Source organism: Vipera berus, assembly GCF_964194415.1.
Source record: "Vipera berus genome assembly, chromosome: 3".
Lineage (NCBI taxonomy): Eukaryota > Metazoa > Chordata > Lepidosauria > Squamata > Viperidae > Vipera > Vipera berus.
Window position 1 is genome coordinate 189408662 of NC_138204.1, and position 18415 is coordinate 189427076.

The window sequence follows — 18415 nt, forward strand, 5'->3', positions numbered from 1 at the left end:
GGAATACCTTGTTTTAACTGAAACAACTTTACTACATTTCCTTTAAGCAGGAGATCAACACTTGAACCCAATCAAATGGCAAAAATATAGTATTTTTTTATTTTTTTATTTTAATTCCATTTATATCCCGCCCTTCTCCAAAGACTCAGGGCGGCTTACAAGCTTAGCAGTATGGTATTTTCCTAACTGCGCTGCAAGGAGAAAAATGAAGCTCCACCATTGCAGTGGTCTAATCAAGCCACGTTTATTTGGGGGGGGGGGTGTTCTAGTGGAAACAGGCATAATAATGGTCTCTCCTTCTGTTGTGTAGCAGGTTCTTTGGCGCAGGAATGAAGATGAGGCAAGTGAGTTCAGGAAAGCTCATGTTTATTTGCTTGCAGAATCTGAACTGAGAATTGGGCTGTAACTAGCCGCAATATATAATCTAGCCCCTAGGCAGCAGCTAATAGGTTTGAAGCAACCATTGCGGCCTAGGAATAGCCAATAGCAGCACTGGAGACTTGTAGTCTGGGTTGCTGGAGAGCCATTAGCTGCTCCAGCAACCCATGTGGTATTACTATTGAGCCCAATATATAACACCCCTCCCCTCTTAGATCAGACAATATTATAGCATAAGTTAGTCTTAATACAATTATCAAGACTCATTATCAAAACAATCTTACATAATATTAATAGAAAAACAACCCATATAGGTTACAAGGTTAACTTACAGCATCTGAATGAATAGGCTTCATTGACAGCACACTAGACAGTTAGCATCATAGCATCTGAATGAATAGGCCTTCATTGACAGTACTCTAGACAGTTAACATCATAACGCTAGTTTCTGTAGTACAGTGGCAAGTTGCAATACAACAACATTATAGATCTTTATTTTACAACGTAATCAGCAAGATATGAAGGAGGCTTGTAAGCCCTAGTGGAACGTCTCGGAATTCCAGTCACTTTGTGGTCTACCAGCTTACCCAGTGGGCTGGGTAGACCTGTGTCCCTTGATGTTCCTGAGTCAAGGGCCTCTCCAGGTTGGCCCACCCCAGAGTCAGACTGATCAGCAGAGTAGGCACAGCGGTTGCCGAAGTCTGGTTGGCTTGCTCCTTCAGGGGATCCATGTTGCATTCCTGGACTCCCCACATCTCCATCTGTTTCCTCATTGGTTATGAATGAAAAGTCCTGAGAGTCCATCTGAGGACTGGCTTGGCCGCAAGTTTGAGGACCTTGGGAGGGACTTATGATGCAGTCCTCACTTAGTGGCCATTCTGGAAACTGTTTCCTGAGCTGATCAATGTGTCGTCTGACAACTCGCCCTCCCGCCAGCCCCACTTCACAAGATAGGAGTCCGGATGCCTTGGTAATTTGACTAGGAACCCACAGATTCCCATGAACATAGTTCCTGGCCCAAACCCAATCGCCCATGTGCAGCCCCCTTGGGGGTTTTGATTGAGAGGCTTCAGCTGCCACTCTATCTGGATACAACCTGTCCAGTTTAGTAATCAAACATCTCCCCCAACGCAGTTCTTCAGGACTTTTGCCTGTAGCAGTACAGGGCATAGAATGCTGGCAGAGTAGAAAATCTGCCAATCTGTGATGCCAGTCACCTGTTACAATGCGCTTGAGTGATTCCTCCGTTGTCCTCACCATTCATGTCTGTTGTGAAAAGTCCCAACAGAGGTTTTTGGTCTGTAAAGACTGTGAAGTTCCTGCCATATAAATAGTCATGGAATTTTTTATTCCAGCAACAATGGCTAGGGCCTCTTTGTCAATCTGAGCATAGTTGCGCTCAGCAGAGGACAATGTCCTTGAGTAGAATGCTATAGGAACCTGTGTTCCATTTTTTTCTAAGTGACTTAAAACTGCCCCCACCCCATAGGGAGATGAATCACATGCAAGACAACTGGTTTAGACTCTTTGTAATCAGTTACAGTGGACTTTTCTGACAATAGTGCTTTTAAGTCCAGGAAACTTTTTTCATGTAGACTAGTCCATGGAGCTTTCTTATCTAGAAGCCTGTGCAGGGGCTCTGCTAGTGCAGCCTTGTGAGGTAGAAATGTGTGATAGAAGTTGAGGAGGACCAAGAATGCTTGTAGCTCTCCTTTAGATTTGGGCCTAGGAGCCATTTTAATGGCCTTCACTTTGTATTCAGCAGGGTGAATACTGTTAGCATCAATTCTGAATCCCAGGAATTCTGTTGAAGGGACCCCAATACTACACTTGCTCTTTTTTAAATTGAGGCTTGCTTCGCAAAACCTCTGTAGAACAGCCTTCTGGCTAACACTTCTGGGGATTCCCCAGCAATAAGAACATCATCAAAATAAGGGCCGACGCCCTGAATGCCTTTAAGTGTGCGTTCCATGATCCCCTGGAATATGCCTGAAGCAACACAGACTCCAAACTGTAAGCGTTTTACTTTGAAAGCCCCCCTGTGAGTCACGATCGTCTGACCTGCAGCTGTGGCCTCATCAACCGGCAATTGCTGATAGGCCTGTGCTAAATCTAGTTTAGCAAAAATAGTACCCCCTTGCAAGGAGGCTAAAATGTGGTTGACCACTGGAACCGGGTAAGCACATTGCTTGAGGGCTTTATTTAGAGTGCATTTATAATCAGTACAAATGTGAATTTCCCCATTGGCTTTAAGTGGGGTGACTATAGGAGTTTCCCACTCCCCTCCATCGACTGGCTGTAAAATGCCCTGCTCTACAAGCTTGTCAATTTCTGAATCAATTTTATGTTTTAAGGCAAAGGGGACCCTACGAGGTTTAACCCTGATTGGAACTACATTGGGATCTAGCTTAAATGAGATAGGCGGGCCTGTGTACATTCCTAGGGTTGAATCCAAAACATCTCCATAGTCCTCGCACACTGACGAGGTCTGCAGTTTGTGTCCAATGGATACCAGTAATCTGAATACCTAAGGCATCAAACCAATTGAGACTGCAGAGCCAGAGTCCAATTCCATTTTACAAGGAACTCCTTATAGCTCTACCAGGAGTCTGAGTTTAGGTTTGAGGGGGCGTCAGGCCCCAGTGCGACACACACTTCTACGGCTTCTGAAAAACCCCACACTAACCGGACCCTGGGCCCCAGTACCTCTCCTAGTCAGTTCTTCCGACTGGTGTTTGGGTGGCCGGTTCCTCTGGCGGGCTCTGCAAACCGCTATGATGTGGCCTGTCCTGCCGCAAGCTCTGCACATGGCTCATCAGAATCTGCAATCGGCGTGAACATGGATGCCGCTGCACCCATTACATGTAGGTAAGAGAACTGCCTTGTAAGTGTTCTCTTGCTGCCGGCTGTTGCGGTGTTTCTTTTGGGTTGCTTTTGGAGTCTGTTGATTTCAGGCTCTTCTTCCTCGGAAGACTCTTTGGGGCAATTGGCGTCCTCGTGGTGGACCATTTCTTCATGCTTTGTCGTTTTGGCAGGCTGTACTGTTTGAACTGCCCCCCTGGCGGCTTCGTTGGCCATTACTTCGTCTTGTGCTTCTGAAAACGTTAAGTTCGGTTTGGCAAAGAGTCTCTGTTGAAGCGTTCGGTTCCGTAGGCCACAGACGAGCCGGTCTGGTAGTCTCTCTTCTAAATTTGAAAATTTACAAAGGCCTGCCTCAGGCCCGCGATGAATTCTGAAGCTGATTCACCGGGTTGCTGTACTCTCTGGTCAAACTTGAAACACCATGCTATCTCAGACATCTTGGGCTGAAAATGTTCGGTTAGCTTCTCTCTGAGGTCTGCGTAGGAGACCGATTCTATCAGTGTCAGAGCAAAAAGGTTCTCGGCCAAATCAAAGGTTGCTGGGCCGCACAGGCAAAGTAGCATTGCGGACTTCAGTCCTTCTGTGATCTGGTTTGCCCGGAGGTAGTTTTCTACCTGGGACAAATAGGATGGCCATTCCTCTGGGTGCTTTATGTCAAATTCTCGAAGTCTCCCGACCTTCGGCATTCTGTCTCTGCTGGTTCCTGCAGTTTCTTCCAATCCTGCTTCCCAGGCTCAGGGAATGAATCCACTGAGCACGAGGTCGCTAGCATAGTTTGCTAGCAGACCTTGAGGGGGGGGAAACTGCCTTTTCCCTCCGGTGTGCGCTGCCTTCCCCTCTAAGACTTCAGCTCTTTTTCAGAGAAGCAGGATCCCTCCTTCGTTGCCAGTGTTGTGTAGTGGGTTCTTTGGAGGAGGAATGAAAACAAGGCAAGTGAGTTCAGAGAAGCTCATGGTTTATTGCTTGCAAGATCTGAACTGAGAATTGGGCTGTAACTAGCCGCAATATATAGTCTAGCCCAGCGGTAGACAACCTCGGCTCTTTTATGACTCACGGACCTCAGGAATTCTGGGAGTTGAAGTCCATGAGTCATAAAAGAGCCGAGGTTGCCTACCCCTGGTCTAGCACCTAGGCAGCAGGCAATAGGTTTGAAGCAACCATTGCCTTCCGTCTAGGGATAGCCAATAGCACAGGGGTGTCAAACTCAATTTCATTGAAGGCCGCATCAGCATTGCGGTTGCCCTCAGGGGGCCGCGTGGGTATGGCCAGGGTGGGTGTGGCCTACTGGGTGGGAGTGGCTAAAGTGCGTATGGCCTACTGGGTGGGCATGGCCAGCTCTACATCATTTGCATCAAGGGTGCCTATGGGGGCCTGGGCAGGAGTGGGACAGATCTGAGGGTCTCTGGCAGAAGGAGGGTCTCTGGGCCAGGGCTAAGGCAGGGGGGGGGCGTTCCCTCACTGTTTCCAGGATGGCTTCACGGGCCACATGAAACCACTTCGCGGGCCGGATACGGCCCCCGGGCCTTGTGTTTGACATGTCTGCAATAGCAGCACTGGAGACTCGTAGTCTGAGTTGCTGGAGACCCCTTAGCTGCTCCAGCAACCCACATGGTATTACTATTGAGCCCAATACATAACACCTTCCATTGCTTTTTCTTTTGTAATTGTAGAGAGAAGCATCCGAGGGATGATGGGGAGGATGCTGATGGTATTTTTAAAGGGACATTTGGTACAGAATTGGGAGACCCAGAGCTGCAGCTCACTCCCGAGAAGAACCCCTGCAGTCATCCTAAGGCACTTGCTAAAGAAGCGCGATTGGTCGCCGCCCTCCAACCTTCGCCGCTGCGGTCCTCGCGGCTGCTTTTCACCTCCTTTCCCTCCTTCCTAGACCAGGGGTCTTCAAACTTGGCCCTTTTATGACTTGTGGACTTCAACTCCCAGAATTCCTCAGCCAGCTTTGCTGGCTGAGGAATTCTGGGAGTTGAAGTCCACAAGTCATAAAAGGGCCAAGTTTGAAGACCCCTGTCCTAGACGCTCTCGGGAGAAGCGAGCTCCCCCTAAGCGTCGTCTTACGTCCCCCCCCTCCCCGCCCGACACCGAGGACAGACCCTCCCTCCGCTGCCCTCCGCCCGCCTGGTCCAAGCCAGGCTCCGCCTCCGCTCCTCTGGCACAGCGCCGCTCGCGAGGCGAAATGCGAGGGGGAGGAGGCAGCGGCAACCAACAGCGGCCCCCAGCGCGGCGGCAGAAGAAAGGAAGGAGGCGGCGGCAACCGCAGCGGCCGCCGCCGCATCTCCATCTCTCGACGTCCTCTTTCCTCAGTCCCTCATGACGGTGTGGTGCTGCCGATGCTCCTTAACCAGCCGCTTCAGGTAAGCGCCTCGAGCCGCAGTCGGCTACCAAGCGTGGCGCCGGGGACGCCGCCGGCTTCCGACTCTTCCTCCTGGGGAACCCGCGACTTGAGGGCCATCCAGGATCCGGCGCGTTAGGCCGGCTTCAGGAAACCCGGCGGTAAGCACTTGCTGCCGCTGAGGAATGCGAGGCGAGGAGCCCCGGAGCATCCTGGCGGAGGCCTGGCGCACACGAGGTCGTGGGGATGGGGGCGGTATGGGCGGCTGAGGCGGAGAAGCGCCGGCCCGGTTGCACGCGCTCGGAAACGCCGCCTTCCCGAATCGTTTTGTGTGTGTTTGTGTTTGTGTGTGTTTGTGTGTGTGTGTGTGTCTCGATTGAAAATGTGCAAGACAAATTGTATTTCATTTTGTCACTTCCCCTTTTTCGGCATGCATACGTGTGTAGCGTATACATTTAAAAATTTATGTCTCGAAGTTATTTATTCGGATGCCTTTTTTTTAAAAAAAATGCCATTTCTATAATAGTTACTCCTCAAATGGGGGGGGGGAAAACAGATCCAGAGTCAATTAATGAACTCACACCCCCTCTCTTCTCTTTGTTTGTTGATCCAGGCAAGGTATGTTATTTATTTGAAAAACCCAAAGAATCCTGTTAAGTAAGCATTCCGTTTATACATATTTAGATGTAGAGTTTTGTATTCACTACTTGATTTTTAAAATGATCTTGTTTCACGATTAAAACCTCAGCAATCTGTCACCCCTATTGTTCATATGTTTCTTGGGGGAAAAATAACATATATTAGCATGTGGCTAAAATACTGTATTTAACAAATCAGCATGAACGAAGGAAGTATTTACAGTGAAGGTTGTTTTATAATAATGATTTGTTTTGTTTCCTTTTAAATAGAAATTACGGTAGTCCAGAAGCTGAAGGATGCTTTTTGAATTCCTTAGTGCAGTATTTTGGTGACAATCTTGGAACCAACGCTAAAACCATGCCATTACTACAAGAAAGTACGCTACCTGTGGACCCAACATTGACTTTGCCTATAGTAATAATCGGTGAGTTACTCTCAAATAGGTTTCATGCTTAGCTAATAATGAATTTCTATTATTAAATTATATAGAAAAAACTGATGACTTAATCAATTTCACTTATGTGTATCCTTGTTAGCTCATAAACCTTATCTGACATACAGTTATCAGATGGTATTGGAAAAGATTTTGTAGCTGAAATAATTTTTTGCCAGCATATATAGTTTGTCTACGAAGTCTGGCTTTGGGGTCTAACTAAATGTATAATATTGCACATAGTTCTGGGCATCATAAAACAAGATGCTGAGGTCCTAGAAAGAGTGCAGAGAAGGGCAACAAAGCTGATAAAGGATCTGAAAGCTAAATCGTATGGTAAACAATTGAGGGAACTTTCAAAGAAAAAGATTAGGGGGAATATGATAATTATCTTCCAGAACTTGAGTGGCTGTCACAGAGAAGAGGGGATTGACTTCTTTTCCAAAGCTTCAGAGGCCACAACACGAAGTAATGGATGGAAGCTTGTCAAAGAGAGATCCAACCTAGAACTCAAATGTGCTTTTTCAAAGACAAGAACTGTTGAAGAACTGAAGAAGCTTCTTGGATGAGAAGCAAAAGGAAAAACAAAGAAAGTCCCGTTGCCTTTGAAAAAACATCTTTGGGACAATCGTGTCCTAGATGACTGAGAATTTCTATAGATATTCAGTCTAGAAGAAAGGCAAAATTTTCTGATAATGAGAACAATTAATCAATGGAATAGCTTGCCTCCCAGAGTTGTGGCTCCATCATTGTAGGTTTTAAAAAAATAGACTGGACAACCATTTAACTGGGATGGTATAAATTCTTCTGCCTTGAACAGGGGATTGGACTAGAAGACCTCTGAGGTCCCTTCCAGCCCTATGATTCTGTGTTCTACCCCTTGGCACCATTACTTTTGAATTGTATCTGTAAGATTGAAAGACTGTGGGCAGCACTGATATGTTAATACTTTTTTTAACATCTACAAAGATTCCAAAGCAGATTTTAAGAATTAACAAAGACATTTTTATATATGTAATTGAACTAGGTAAATTCCCTTTTTAGATTTTAAAATCTACTTTACAGTGCAGAATTTGGAATGGAATGTCTGTGGAGGTTCTCAGTCAGCCAGGTAATGGTTGTCCCAAAGGTACTTTTTCAGGACACAACTGGACTTGTTTTTCTTTGAAGATGTTCACCTTTCATCCAAGAAGCTTCTTCAACTCTGACTGGATGGTGGGGAATGGAAGGATTTATATTCCTTGAAGACAGATGGTCATTTGCATTCTTTTAGAGAGTTGCCACTTGGAGGTTTGCCTGTGTCCTCAGGTTCACCTGAGCAGTGCAAATATGTGTGGAGCCTTCTTGGCTGCAGGATGTTTTTTGCCCTGTGTCCCTTCACTGTTGAAGACAGGCGCAGGCTATTGGGAGTGAGTCTCTGTTGCCTTGCATCTCAAATTGAAGCGTAAATGGTTCCTGTAGTCTGCAATATTTTCTGGAAATCTGTTCATACTCCCATACCATTCAAAGGGTGTTCATCCCAAAGTGCATAGCTAAATGTCTATGGAGATTCTCAGTCATCCAGGTCATGGTTTTCCCAAAGGTCCTTTTTCAGGAGGCAACTGGACTTTCTTTTTCTTTGAAGATGTTTCGCTTCTCATCCAAGAAGCTTCTTCTCCATTCAACACTTCTTAATTTCAGATCATCCCTCCATATCAACTTTCTGCCCTGCTGGCTTTAGATAAAAGTAGTCCTCATTTATTGACCACAGTTGGAGTCAGTTATTTCTAATTGACACAGTTGTTAAGGGGAAAGTCACATGTCTGTGACTATGCTTACAATTTACTTCCACTCCCCCCCCACACACACTCCCATGCCCTATGAAATATTCACCTCAGCTTTGGGATAATTAACAAAAAGGGAATTAATGTTTGTATTTACATTCATTCAGGAGGAAGGGATTACGAGGGAATAAATAGGCACACAATAAAGAATACACAAAGGGATGTACTAGTACCAACTCTGTGCCTCCTTGGTCTCTTGTAATCTCTTCCTCTCCAATTTCTCCATTCTGCGAGGAGAGGAGGAGAAAAAGGATCAGACACAGAAGGGATTGCCTGAAGAGATTTCTTATTTTAACAATCTGTCCACTCTTAGAGGTGGAAAAAAATTAAAGAAATGGGTCAAACACAGGTCATGTACTGACTGACTATAATGCTGATCAAATAACAGAGACAGATACTGCAAAGCTCACAAATGTGCACCTTGGTCACATAGTTATTTTTTCAGCACTATCATAGCTTTGAATGGTTGCTGCATTGAGGCAGCAAGGTCAACCTGTATATGCTTTATTAATTTCTGGTCAGTTGCTTGCTTTTACATGCTTTAGGAAAGAATAGGCATTATTAACAGGTTACATAAACTTTTGAAATGTCTTAAACCTATTCCACTTTGTTCCATTTAGCTATGGAAGTAGCTGATGGTAAGGTGTGGAGGGGGAAGGATTAACTCTTTGGAAATTTGTATGCATTTTTAATTGCCTTTCATGAATACTTCCAAGATCCTTCTTGCAAATGATGCTTAAGAAAATTCAGTATATCTCCATTAAAATGGAAGGAAAAGTTATCAATAATTTTCAGAATGTCAAATAACATTATTAATTGGTGAAATTAAGATTCTCGTAAAACTTGATACTGGGTGGGACTTCTGGGGGAGGCAAGTGAATTGAAGACATCTCCATGAAAGTAGAATTATGGCAAAGACCGAAGTACTAATAAGTAAACCGGTTCTTCAGAATCTCTCTGAATAAAGAGAAGACCGAAGATTGCCCCATGTGCTATTGATAGGTGTTTCTTGTGGGGGGATTAATGGTAGAGATCTCCTATAGGCGTAAGCACCAAAAGACTAACAGATTAGGCATCTTGCTCACAACCACAGTAAAGTTTTTTTTTTAAAGGATACTAAATTCACAAGCCTCATTTTCTGATTTTGGAAATTGCTTATTAACCCATCTTAAAGAGACCTTCAGAATGACAAGTTTAAAATAATTTGAGATACCTCTTTGTAAAGTTATATAGTTCTTGATATTTAGTGGCTGTCAAAGTTTCAACAAATTTATCTGGGTAATAGTTTTGACCCAGATTCAAAGTTTCACACACACACATACCCCATAATCATGTAATTGAGCTTCAGGCGCTCAGCAGCTGGACTGCATTTACGGCTGTTTGCAGTGTCCCCAGTCATGCAGCTATATGACGGCTTTGCAGAAAACCAGCATTTATTTCTATTTTCAGCTAAAATGCTCCTATAGTGAACCATTGATTTCCTTGAGGCAGTCACTTAATGACTATTGAAAAGTTGTAAAATTGGGTGGTTCGTATAAATGACCCCGTTTTACAACTTTCATAACTTAGGACCTTTATGGAAAGGCTCCACTATGGTCATAAGTCAAGAAATACCTCTAAAGGGTAAAGAGATACTGAATTTGCCTAGACTATGTTCAGATAAAATTTGAATCCTGGTGACACAATGTAGTTTTCTTGGCAACAAGCTGTAAGCTGTGTTTCATTGACATCTCTGTTTTGTTTTGTTTTGTTTTAAATTTTCAATCTAGTTTACACTTCCTGTATTTAATTAAGCTGGTCTGCTCTTTATTAGCTTTTCAAGATCAGCTAAGAAATGATTATTATTAATTAGTTCTAATTACTTATTAATGATTTAATACAAAATAATAAAAATCATAGTTATAAAATAGCACTTCACTTACATATTTTCCTAATATCAATAGCAGTTTAAAAATTATTAAAACAATGTCTAAAATGTGAACATTGAATATCAATCTAGCAATAAGTCTGAGTTTTTGAAAATTCCAGGTTTTTATCCAACTTTCTATGGAAGGAATTGTAAATGAAAAGCATTTACTTCTAAATCAGTAGGTTTAAAAATATTTAATTTTGATATAATATGTTCATTTCTTTTTTTTATTATTTTTCCCCAAAAACAAACAGGTAATGGACCTTCTGGAATATGCCTCTCTTACATGTTATCTGGATATAGACCATATTTATCTCCCGACGCGGAACATCCAAATCTTATTTTGTACAATAAGTTAAAAGAAGCTATTCATCTTTCTATTGTTGATCAGGTACAGTCAGTGCTTTTTTTGTAAAAGAAAAAGGTGCCGGAACTCACACATGTCATACAACCCGCCTTGCCTACGCTACAAGGTTCCATCCAAAAAAGGTGCCGGAACTCCGTTCTGAGCGTTCTATGAGACAAAAAGCCCTGGGTACAGTATATGTTAATCTTATGCTTATATGCTTATTAATCAAAAAATATATTTTAGCTATGAAACATTTAATTTTATGTCATAGTTGATTACATATTATATATCCAGACTTAAAAATATTGATTCCATTTGTATTGTAAGCTGCCAGTAGCTTTTATTGTTTCCTGCTATTGCAGTTAATATAAAGTGCACTTGAAATACAAGGTACCAGACATGTACTATGCAATAAATATATAAACATTTCCCAAAGATCAAACTCAGTTTTCAGTGTACTTCCACACTAGTATATTTATTTCCAAAAGGTGATACATTTTAGGTATCATAAGTAGTGGCTATTAATAATCCTGTGATCTATTAATTTAATGTGAACTAAATAGTAGAGCTGAGCAAACTATTTTATGGTGTGTCACAGACATCACAATATCACTAAAATGGATATAAGCTTTTCCAAAAAAAAAGCTGCCAAAAAGAAACTGTTCAATTATAATACATTAATAAGACATTCTCCATATTTAGCTATGTATATATACAGCTAAATCTTGACTCTAATGCATTCCCAACACAAATTTGTCAGTCTTATACCATGGTCTCTAGATATTCTGGGGTTATCTCCCCCCCCAAAAAAAAACTTCCAAGCTAATTAAAATCAAAGGACAAATCAATCTTGAATTTGTAAACAGGAAGTAAAGAAACTAGGTTCAAAGAATTTGTAAGAAGATTCATATAACTGATGTACAAGGGAAGCAAAGTGTTTTTTCCACTACACATGTTCTCTGAGGAAAAGTTGAACAGCCATTTAAATCTTATCTTTTCAAATCAGGAATTAGAGTACTTGGCTGAAGGCCTGGAAGGACGCTCTTCAAATCCTGTTGCAGTTCTATTTGACACTTTGCTTCATCCTGAAGCTGATTTTGGATTTAAGTACCCACCAGTTCTTCAATGGAAATTTGAACCACATCAGTGCATACCTCATATAGTGCTTGGCAAAGGCCCACCTGGTGGTGCTTGGCATGTAAGAATAACTTTAACTTTTTTAATCAGCTATGTACATGTACAACGTAGGACTTCTGATTGGTTGTGACTTCTACAGCAAATGCCCATTTATATTTTTTTGAGCTTTTATCATGCACAGCATCCCATCGTCATCGTATTCATGTTGGAAGCACTGAGGCACTTCAGGGTTGAAAGGATTAACTGGTGACATCACTGTTTAATTTAATTTTAATTTAATAATTTGATTTCTATACCGCCCTTCTCCCGAAGGACTCAGGGCGGTGAACAGGGCAATACACAATAAAAATCAGATACAAAAATTAAAAAACCATTAAAAACCAATTAAACATCATGCCCATAAAAACAATACATATTAAGTTAAAAACTAATTTCAAAAACCCAACCCCATCCCGTCAGACCAGGCCAGCTTGTTCGAAAAAGAATGTTTTAAGATCGCGCCGGAAGGAGCGAAGGTCGGGGGCCGTCCGGAGCTCAACCGGTAAGCTGTTCCAAAGGTCTGGCGCGCCCACAGAGAACGCTCTCCCCCTGGGGGTCACCAATCGGCATTCTTTGATCGGCGGCACCCTGAGGAGGCCCTCTCTGTGGGAGCGCACTGGACGGAGGGACGTTGACGCCGGTCGCAGGTGTTGCCGTAGGTAATCCGGACCCATGCCATGAAGGGCTTTGTACATCATAACTAACACCTTGAACCTCACCCGGAGAGCAACCGGTAGCCAATGCAGCTCGCGGAGCAGAGGTGTAACATGGGAGTATCGGGAAACTCCCAAGACGACTCGCGCGGCTGCATTCTGCACCAGCTGGAGTCTCCGGGTGGACCTCAAGGGCAGCCCCATGTAGAGAGCATTACAGTAGTCTAGACGAGAGGTCACGAGCGCATGAGTGACTGTGCGCAAGGCATCCCGGTCTAGATAGGGCCGCAACTGGCGCACCAGGCGAACCTGGGCAAAGGCCCCCCTAGTCACAGCTCCAATATGCTCTTCCAAAGAGAGCTGTGAATCTAGAAGGACCCCCAAGTTGCGGGCCCTATCTACGGGGGGTAATAGCTCACCCCCCATGGCCAATGATGGGATAATCGGAATTTCCCGGGATGCCGGCACGAACAGCCACTCAGTCTTGTCAGGGTTGAGTCGAAGCCTGTTCCTCCCCATCCAGACCCGGACCTCCTCCAGGCAACGGGACATCACGTCGAGGGCATCGCTGGGGTGGTTTGGGGTAGAAATAAAAAGTTGGGTATCATCAGCATATTGGTGATACCCAACTCCAAAACCACGAATGATCTCACCCAGCGGCTTCATATAGATGTTGAACAGGAGAGGCGAGAGAACCGACCCCTGAGGAACTCCACAAATGAGAGGTCTCAGGGTCGATCTCTGCCCCCCTGCTAACACCGACTGCGAACGTCCCAGGAGGTAAGAGGAGAACCACTGGAGAACCGTGCCTCCCACTCCTAACCCCCTGAGACGTCGCAGCAGGATACCATGGTCGATGGTATCAAAAGCCGCTGAGAGGTCTAAAAGGACTAGGACAGAGGAACAACCCCTGTCCCGAGCCCGCCAGAGATCATTCACCAGCGCGACCAATGCCGTCTCCGTGCTGTACCCGGGCCTGAAACCCGATTGGTACGGGTCTAGGTAGTCAGCTTCCTCCAAGAACAAAGGGAGCTGATGCGCCACCACGCTCTCAACAACCTTCGCCAAAAAGCGAAGGTTGGAGACCGGACGATAGTTGTTTAAAATTGCTGGGTCCAAGGCAGGCTTCTTGAGGAGGGGTCTCACCACCGCCTCCTTCAAGGCGGCGGGAAAACTACCGTGACTCAAAGAAGCAGTAATCACTGCCTGGAGCCAGCCTCGTGTCCCATCCCGGGCTGCATAAGTCAGCCAGGAGGGGCACGGGTCCAACAAACACGTGGTGGAGCTCAGCTTCCCCATGATCTTGTCCACTTCTTCAGGTGTCACAGGATCGAACTCTTCCCAGATTAAATCGACAAGACCGCCCGTATCCTCTTCGTCAGACTCTGCCCAGTCGGAGTCCAAACCGGTCCGGATCCGAGCGATTTTGTCCGACAGAAATCGACTAAACTCCTCGGCTCGACCCTGCAAGGGTTCCTCCCTCACCTCCTGATTAAGGAGAGAGCGAGTCACCCTAAACAGGGCGGCCGGGCGATTCTCTGCGGACGCAATGAGGGTGGCAAAGTGGTTAGACCTAGCCACCCTCAATGCTGCGAGATAAGTTCTCGTAAACGACCTTAGTCGTAACCGGTCGGATTCGGATCGGCTGGACCTCCAACAGCTCTCTAGGCCCCGTCTCCGACGCTTCATCTCGCGGAGCTCCATGGAGAACCATGGGGCCGGTGGGATCTGCGTCGGGTCAAGGGCCGCATGGGTACAACTTGGTCGAGTGCCTCTGTGGCTGCCCTTTCCCAGGCTTCCACCAGGGCATCGACCGAGCTGTGAGCAAAGGAGGCAGGTGGGGGCCCAAGCGCCGTTTGGAACCGCTCAGGGTCCATAAGGCGCCTAGGGCGGAACCATCCTGTTGCCTAGGAGATAACCATTGGGGGCTCCTTTCATGTCCCCATTAGTGAGCCCACCAAAGTAGTAGCTGTTTATCTACTACGCTTTCAGACTGCTAGGTCAGCAGGAGCTGGAGTGAATGACAAGAGCTCACCCCACCACATCGCAGCACTTGGGTCCCGAATGCGAGCTTGCAGATTGTTCTAACCCTGTGAGCCACTGTGCTCTTAGCATCCCATGAATAACCCAGTATTTTTAATGATCCATAAAAATATTAAATCTGATTGCTTAGCAGTTGGTTTAGCACATTTTCTGTCCTCATTTTCACAGGCTTAGAATATGGAAGATTATATTATTTTTTTATCCTAATCCTATTTTTTGTTAATTGGATCAATTAGTTACTATAGGCAATGTTTAGCAAAACCTACTGTTAGATCCTGAAGTCCCTATTTTATTGCAAACAATAATCACTGGATAGTATCAACTGAAGACATTCATAATAAGACTAAGAAAGTAGCAAAATGAATCCTACCAAAATGAAAACATGATGATGAAAGGTAGATTATCTTATGTCAGGAGATGATTTTTTTTTCTCTGATTACATTGTCAAATGTAGCTTGTAATGTGATGCTCTGGATTATTTAGTTTCCCTATCAGCAATAGAGCTTGGAAGCGTTTTATTCTAAATATCACCATGACAAACTGAATAAGTATACTTTTAGTAAGAGTCACTGGAAACCTGTGAAACAAATAATAAATTAATTGGCCTTTTGTACGTAATGCATGGTATATATTTCAGTTTCTTTTAAAATTAATCTTCAAAATGCAATACTATTTTTATAGAAAGATAAGATTATATATTTTGAATGAAGTCATGATTTTATTTCCATCTAGTCTATGGAAGGTTCTATACTCACTATCAGTTTTGGAAACTGGATGGAATTACCTGGATATGCATTTAAAGATTGGGCTGCTACTAAACGAAGGTGAGCTTGGTAACATTTTTAGCAATAGCACTTAGACTTATATACTGCTTCACACTGCTTCACAGCCCTCTCTAAGCAGTTTTACAGAGTCAGCATATTAGCACCAAAAATCTGGGACCTCATTTTACTGACCTCAGAAGGATGGAAGGCTGAGTCAGCCTTGAGCTGGTGAGAGTCGAACTGCCAAACAGCTGGCATTCGGCAGTCAGCAGAATTAGCCTGCAATACTGCATTCTAACCACTTTGCCACCATGGCTCTTTTTTATACTGATGTAGAAAGAAAACTGATGCCTGGATGTAGAGATCATACTGTAGGTTTCCAGCTCAATGGAAATCATACTTCAGATTTCCACCTAGAGGGAAATGTTGAGATAGTATAAAATAAATTTGTGTTTTGTAAAATAAAACAGAATAACTATACTGCCCCTCTTTTTTGGCTTTAAGGGATACTACAATGAAATTTAGAGTTGAGGGATGTTTCTGTTGTGATTGTATACTTTAACTATAACAAATATAAATAATTTTCTCATCTGATTTTTCAGAAATATGAAGTGTGACAGAGTTCTGCCAGAGGAAGTTGCAAATTATTACAAGCACTATGTTAAAATCATGGGCTTACAGAAAAACTTCAGAGAAAATACTTATATAACATCTGTATCAAAGTTTTATCGGGATCAGGACTGTGAAAGCGAAAGCTCTTTGCAGATAGAAGAACAAGGTGGGCAGACTACACTGATCAAAAGAAATTGGGAAATTAGAGGTTACCAGAGATCAGCAGATGGCTCTCATATGCCATTCTGCTTGTTTGCTGAGAATGTGGCTCTCGCTACTGGAACTTTTGATGCTCCTGGACGATTGCAAGTTGAAGGAGAAGACTTTCCTTTTGTGCTCCATACCATATCTGATTTTGGAGCTGCCATAGATAAAGGAATATTGCATGGGAAAACCGATCCAGTTTTAATTATAGGTGGTGGACTCACAGCAGCAGATGCAGTTCTGTATGCTTACAATAACAATATACCTATTATTCATGCATTCCGTAGGAGGGTCACTGACCCAAGTTTAATTTTCAAACAGCTACCAAAAAAACTTTATCCAGAATATCATAAAGTCTACCATATGATGTGTACTCAGTCAATTACTCTGGATTACAACGTGCATCCTGCTTATACCAGTTTCCCTGAACATCAAGTTCTTTCTTTTCAACCCGATATGAAGTGTATCCTACAGAGTTCTTCGGGATTAAAGAAGATCTTAAAATTCTCTTTAGCTGTAGTCTTAATAGGTTCGCATCCTAACTTATGCTTCCTGAAGGATCAAGGCCAGAGCATATGCCATAATCCAAATGAACCAGTTACTTGCAAGGGCAACCCTATTGAAATTGATCCATATACATATGAGTGTATAAAGGAACCCAATCTTTTTGCACTTGGTCCATTGGTTGGAGACAATTTTGTACGCTTTTTAAAAGGGGGAGCATTGGGAATTACACGGCATTTAGTTGCAAAACAGAAGAAACATCAATTTATAGTTGAAAGAGGTGCAGATGGAGTGCCCTAAAGCAAGTAGACATAGACATAACCTGAGGAGCTGCAGGCATATGGTAATAACTAATCTGACCATTAATAACTAAGTGATTAGTCTTGGTTTTATTATACATACCAGTTTTTTGTGCTTGCATTGCCTCATAGAGGAAGATGCTACAACATTATTGCAGCCTTGCAAAATGCAAAAAAATGGCAGTTTTTCTGGAATTGCTTCCAATTAAGGCAACTGTAAAGGATAACAATGCATGCCAATTTGCTTTGGTTTCAAAGCTTAGAAATATATAAAGTTTTTCCTCATAAGCTAATTGTTTTGCTATACAAAACTAGATGAGTATTCAAGGATAGAATTTTCTCCTTAACACAGATTAAGGCAAATTTTCAGCCAGTTATTTGCAGCTAAGATTTTATAAAGTCAACCTGAGAATGTTGCATATTCTGAATCTCAATTAGCTACAAATTTGAGATGTGCCTAATCTCGTACATCTAAATCAGATCTAGTGCTTGAGTCTGATGAAGGCACCAATCATTAATCTAAAACATGCAGTACAATCCAGCTAAATCTGACATTTCACACACAAGTCATGCTCTAGGAAAGCATGTGGAGATGGGAGAATTTGCCCATATTTTATGTAGTTTCCATTACAATATATCCACAATATATCTGAGGCAAAATGTATATGTTAATTATGAAAGTTATTGCTATAGAAACCACAAGGATAACTAGTGGTTCTCTTTGTATTTAATTTTTATAAACTATGAATGTTTATTTTTTAGCCTCCTAAACTTTGATTATGTCCATTGGCAGCAATCCCTATAGACATCAAAATGCATGTGGAGCAAATTAGTTTCCTAATCTCCAATTTTAACAATTATGCCCCTGCTCATTTAAAGCTGGGGTGTTTACTATTAGGGAAAATGAGAAGAAAATACGAAATGTAATTTATGCTAATATATTAAATATATGGAACTGGAATTGCTAACCAATTATACTATAAATATAAAAGTTGGCTAGTATAAAAGGCTTTTACTTTTAATTCACTTTACCCTTATGTATATTATGGAGTATGTAACATAATAATTCTGGATTACATTGCGTGTGGGATTAAATGAATGTCCAACATTTAAAGACTGCCAATTTTTAATTGTAGGGATAAACTTCAGGGTTGCCAATAATTTTAAATAAAAGCATGGCGTTCAAAAGATTTGTCTTTTCCCTCTTTTACATAAACATTTTTAAACTCGCCCTCTGGCTTCTACACTTCGTCTCTTATGAATTTGAATCAGAACTATTGTAAACTCAGGTAAGTATCCTCAGTGTTAGAGACACATAAGTTAAATTCATTGTAAAACAGCCAATAAAGAGACTAGATTCATTAAACTATTTTAGTATTTTTAAAGAGGGTCCCTTCAAATCAGTTGTTGGCTTTTTAAG

At 42.9% G+C, this 18415-nt stretch overlaps 1 protein-coding gene across 1 annotated transcript; it reads left to right on the forward strand.

The window, feature by feature from the left end:
* Positions 1-5565: 5565 nt before the first annotated feature.
* OSGIN2 (oxidative stress induced growth inhibitor family member 2) lies at positions 5566-18143 on the forward strand (the record flags this gene model as incomplete). Its single annotated transcript, XM_081322421.1, has 6 exons — positions 5566-5609; positions 6496-6650; positions 10646-10782; positions 11747-11938; positions 15345-15436; positions 15979-18143. The coding sequence occupies 6 exons, from the start codon at positions 5566-5568 to the stop codon at positions 16994-16996; spliced, it is 1638 nt and encodes a 545-aa protein (XP_081178547.1). The 3' UTR covers positions 16997-18143.
* Positions 18144-18415: the final 272 nt, after the last annotated feature.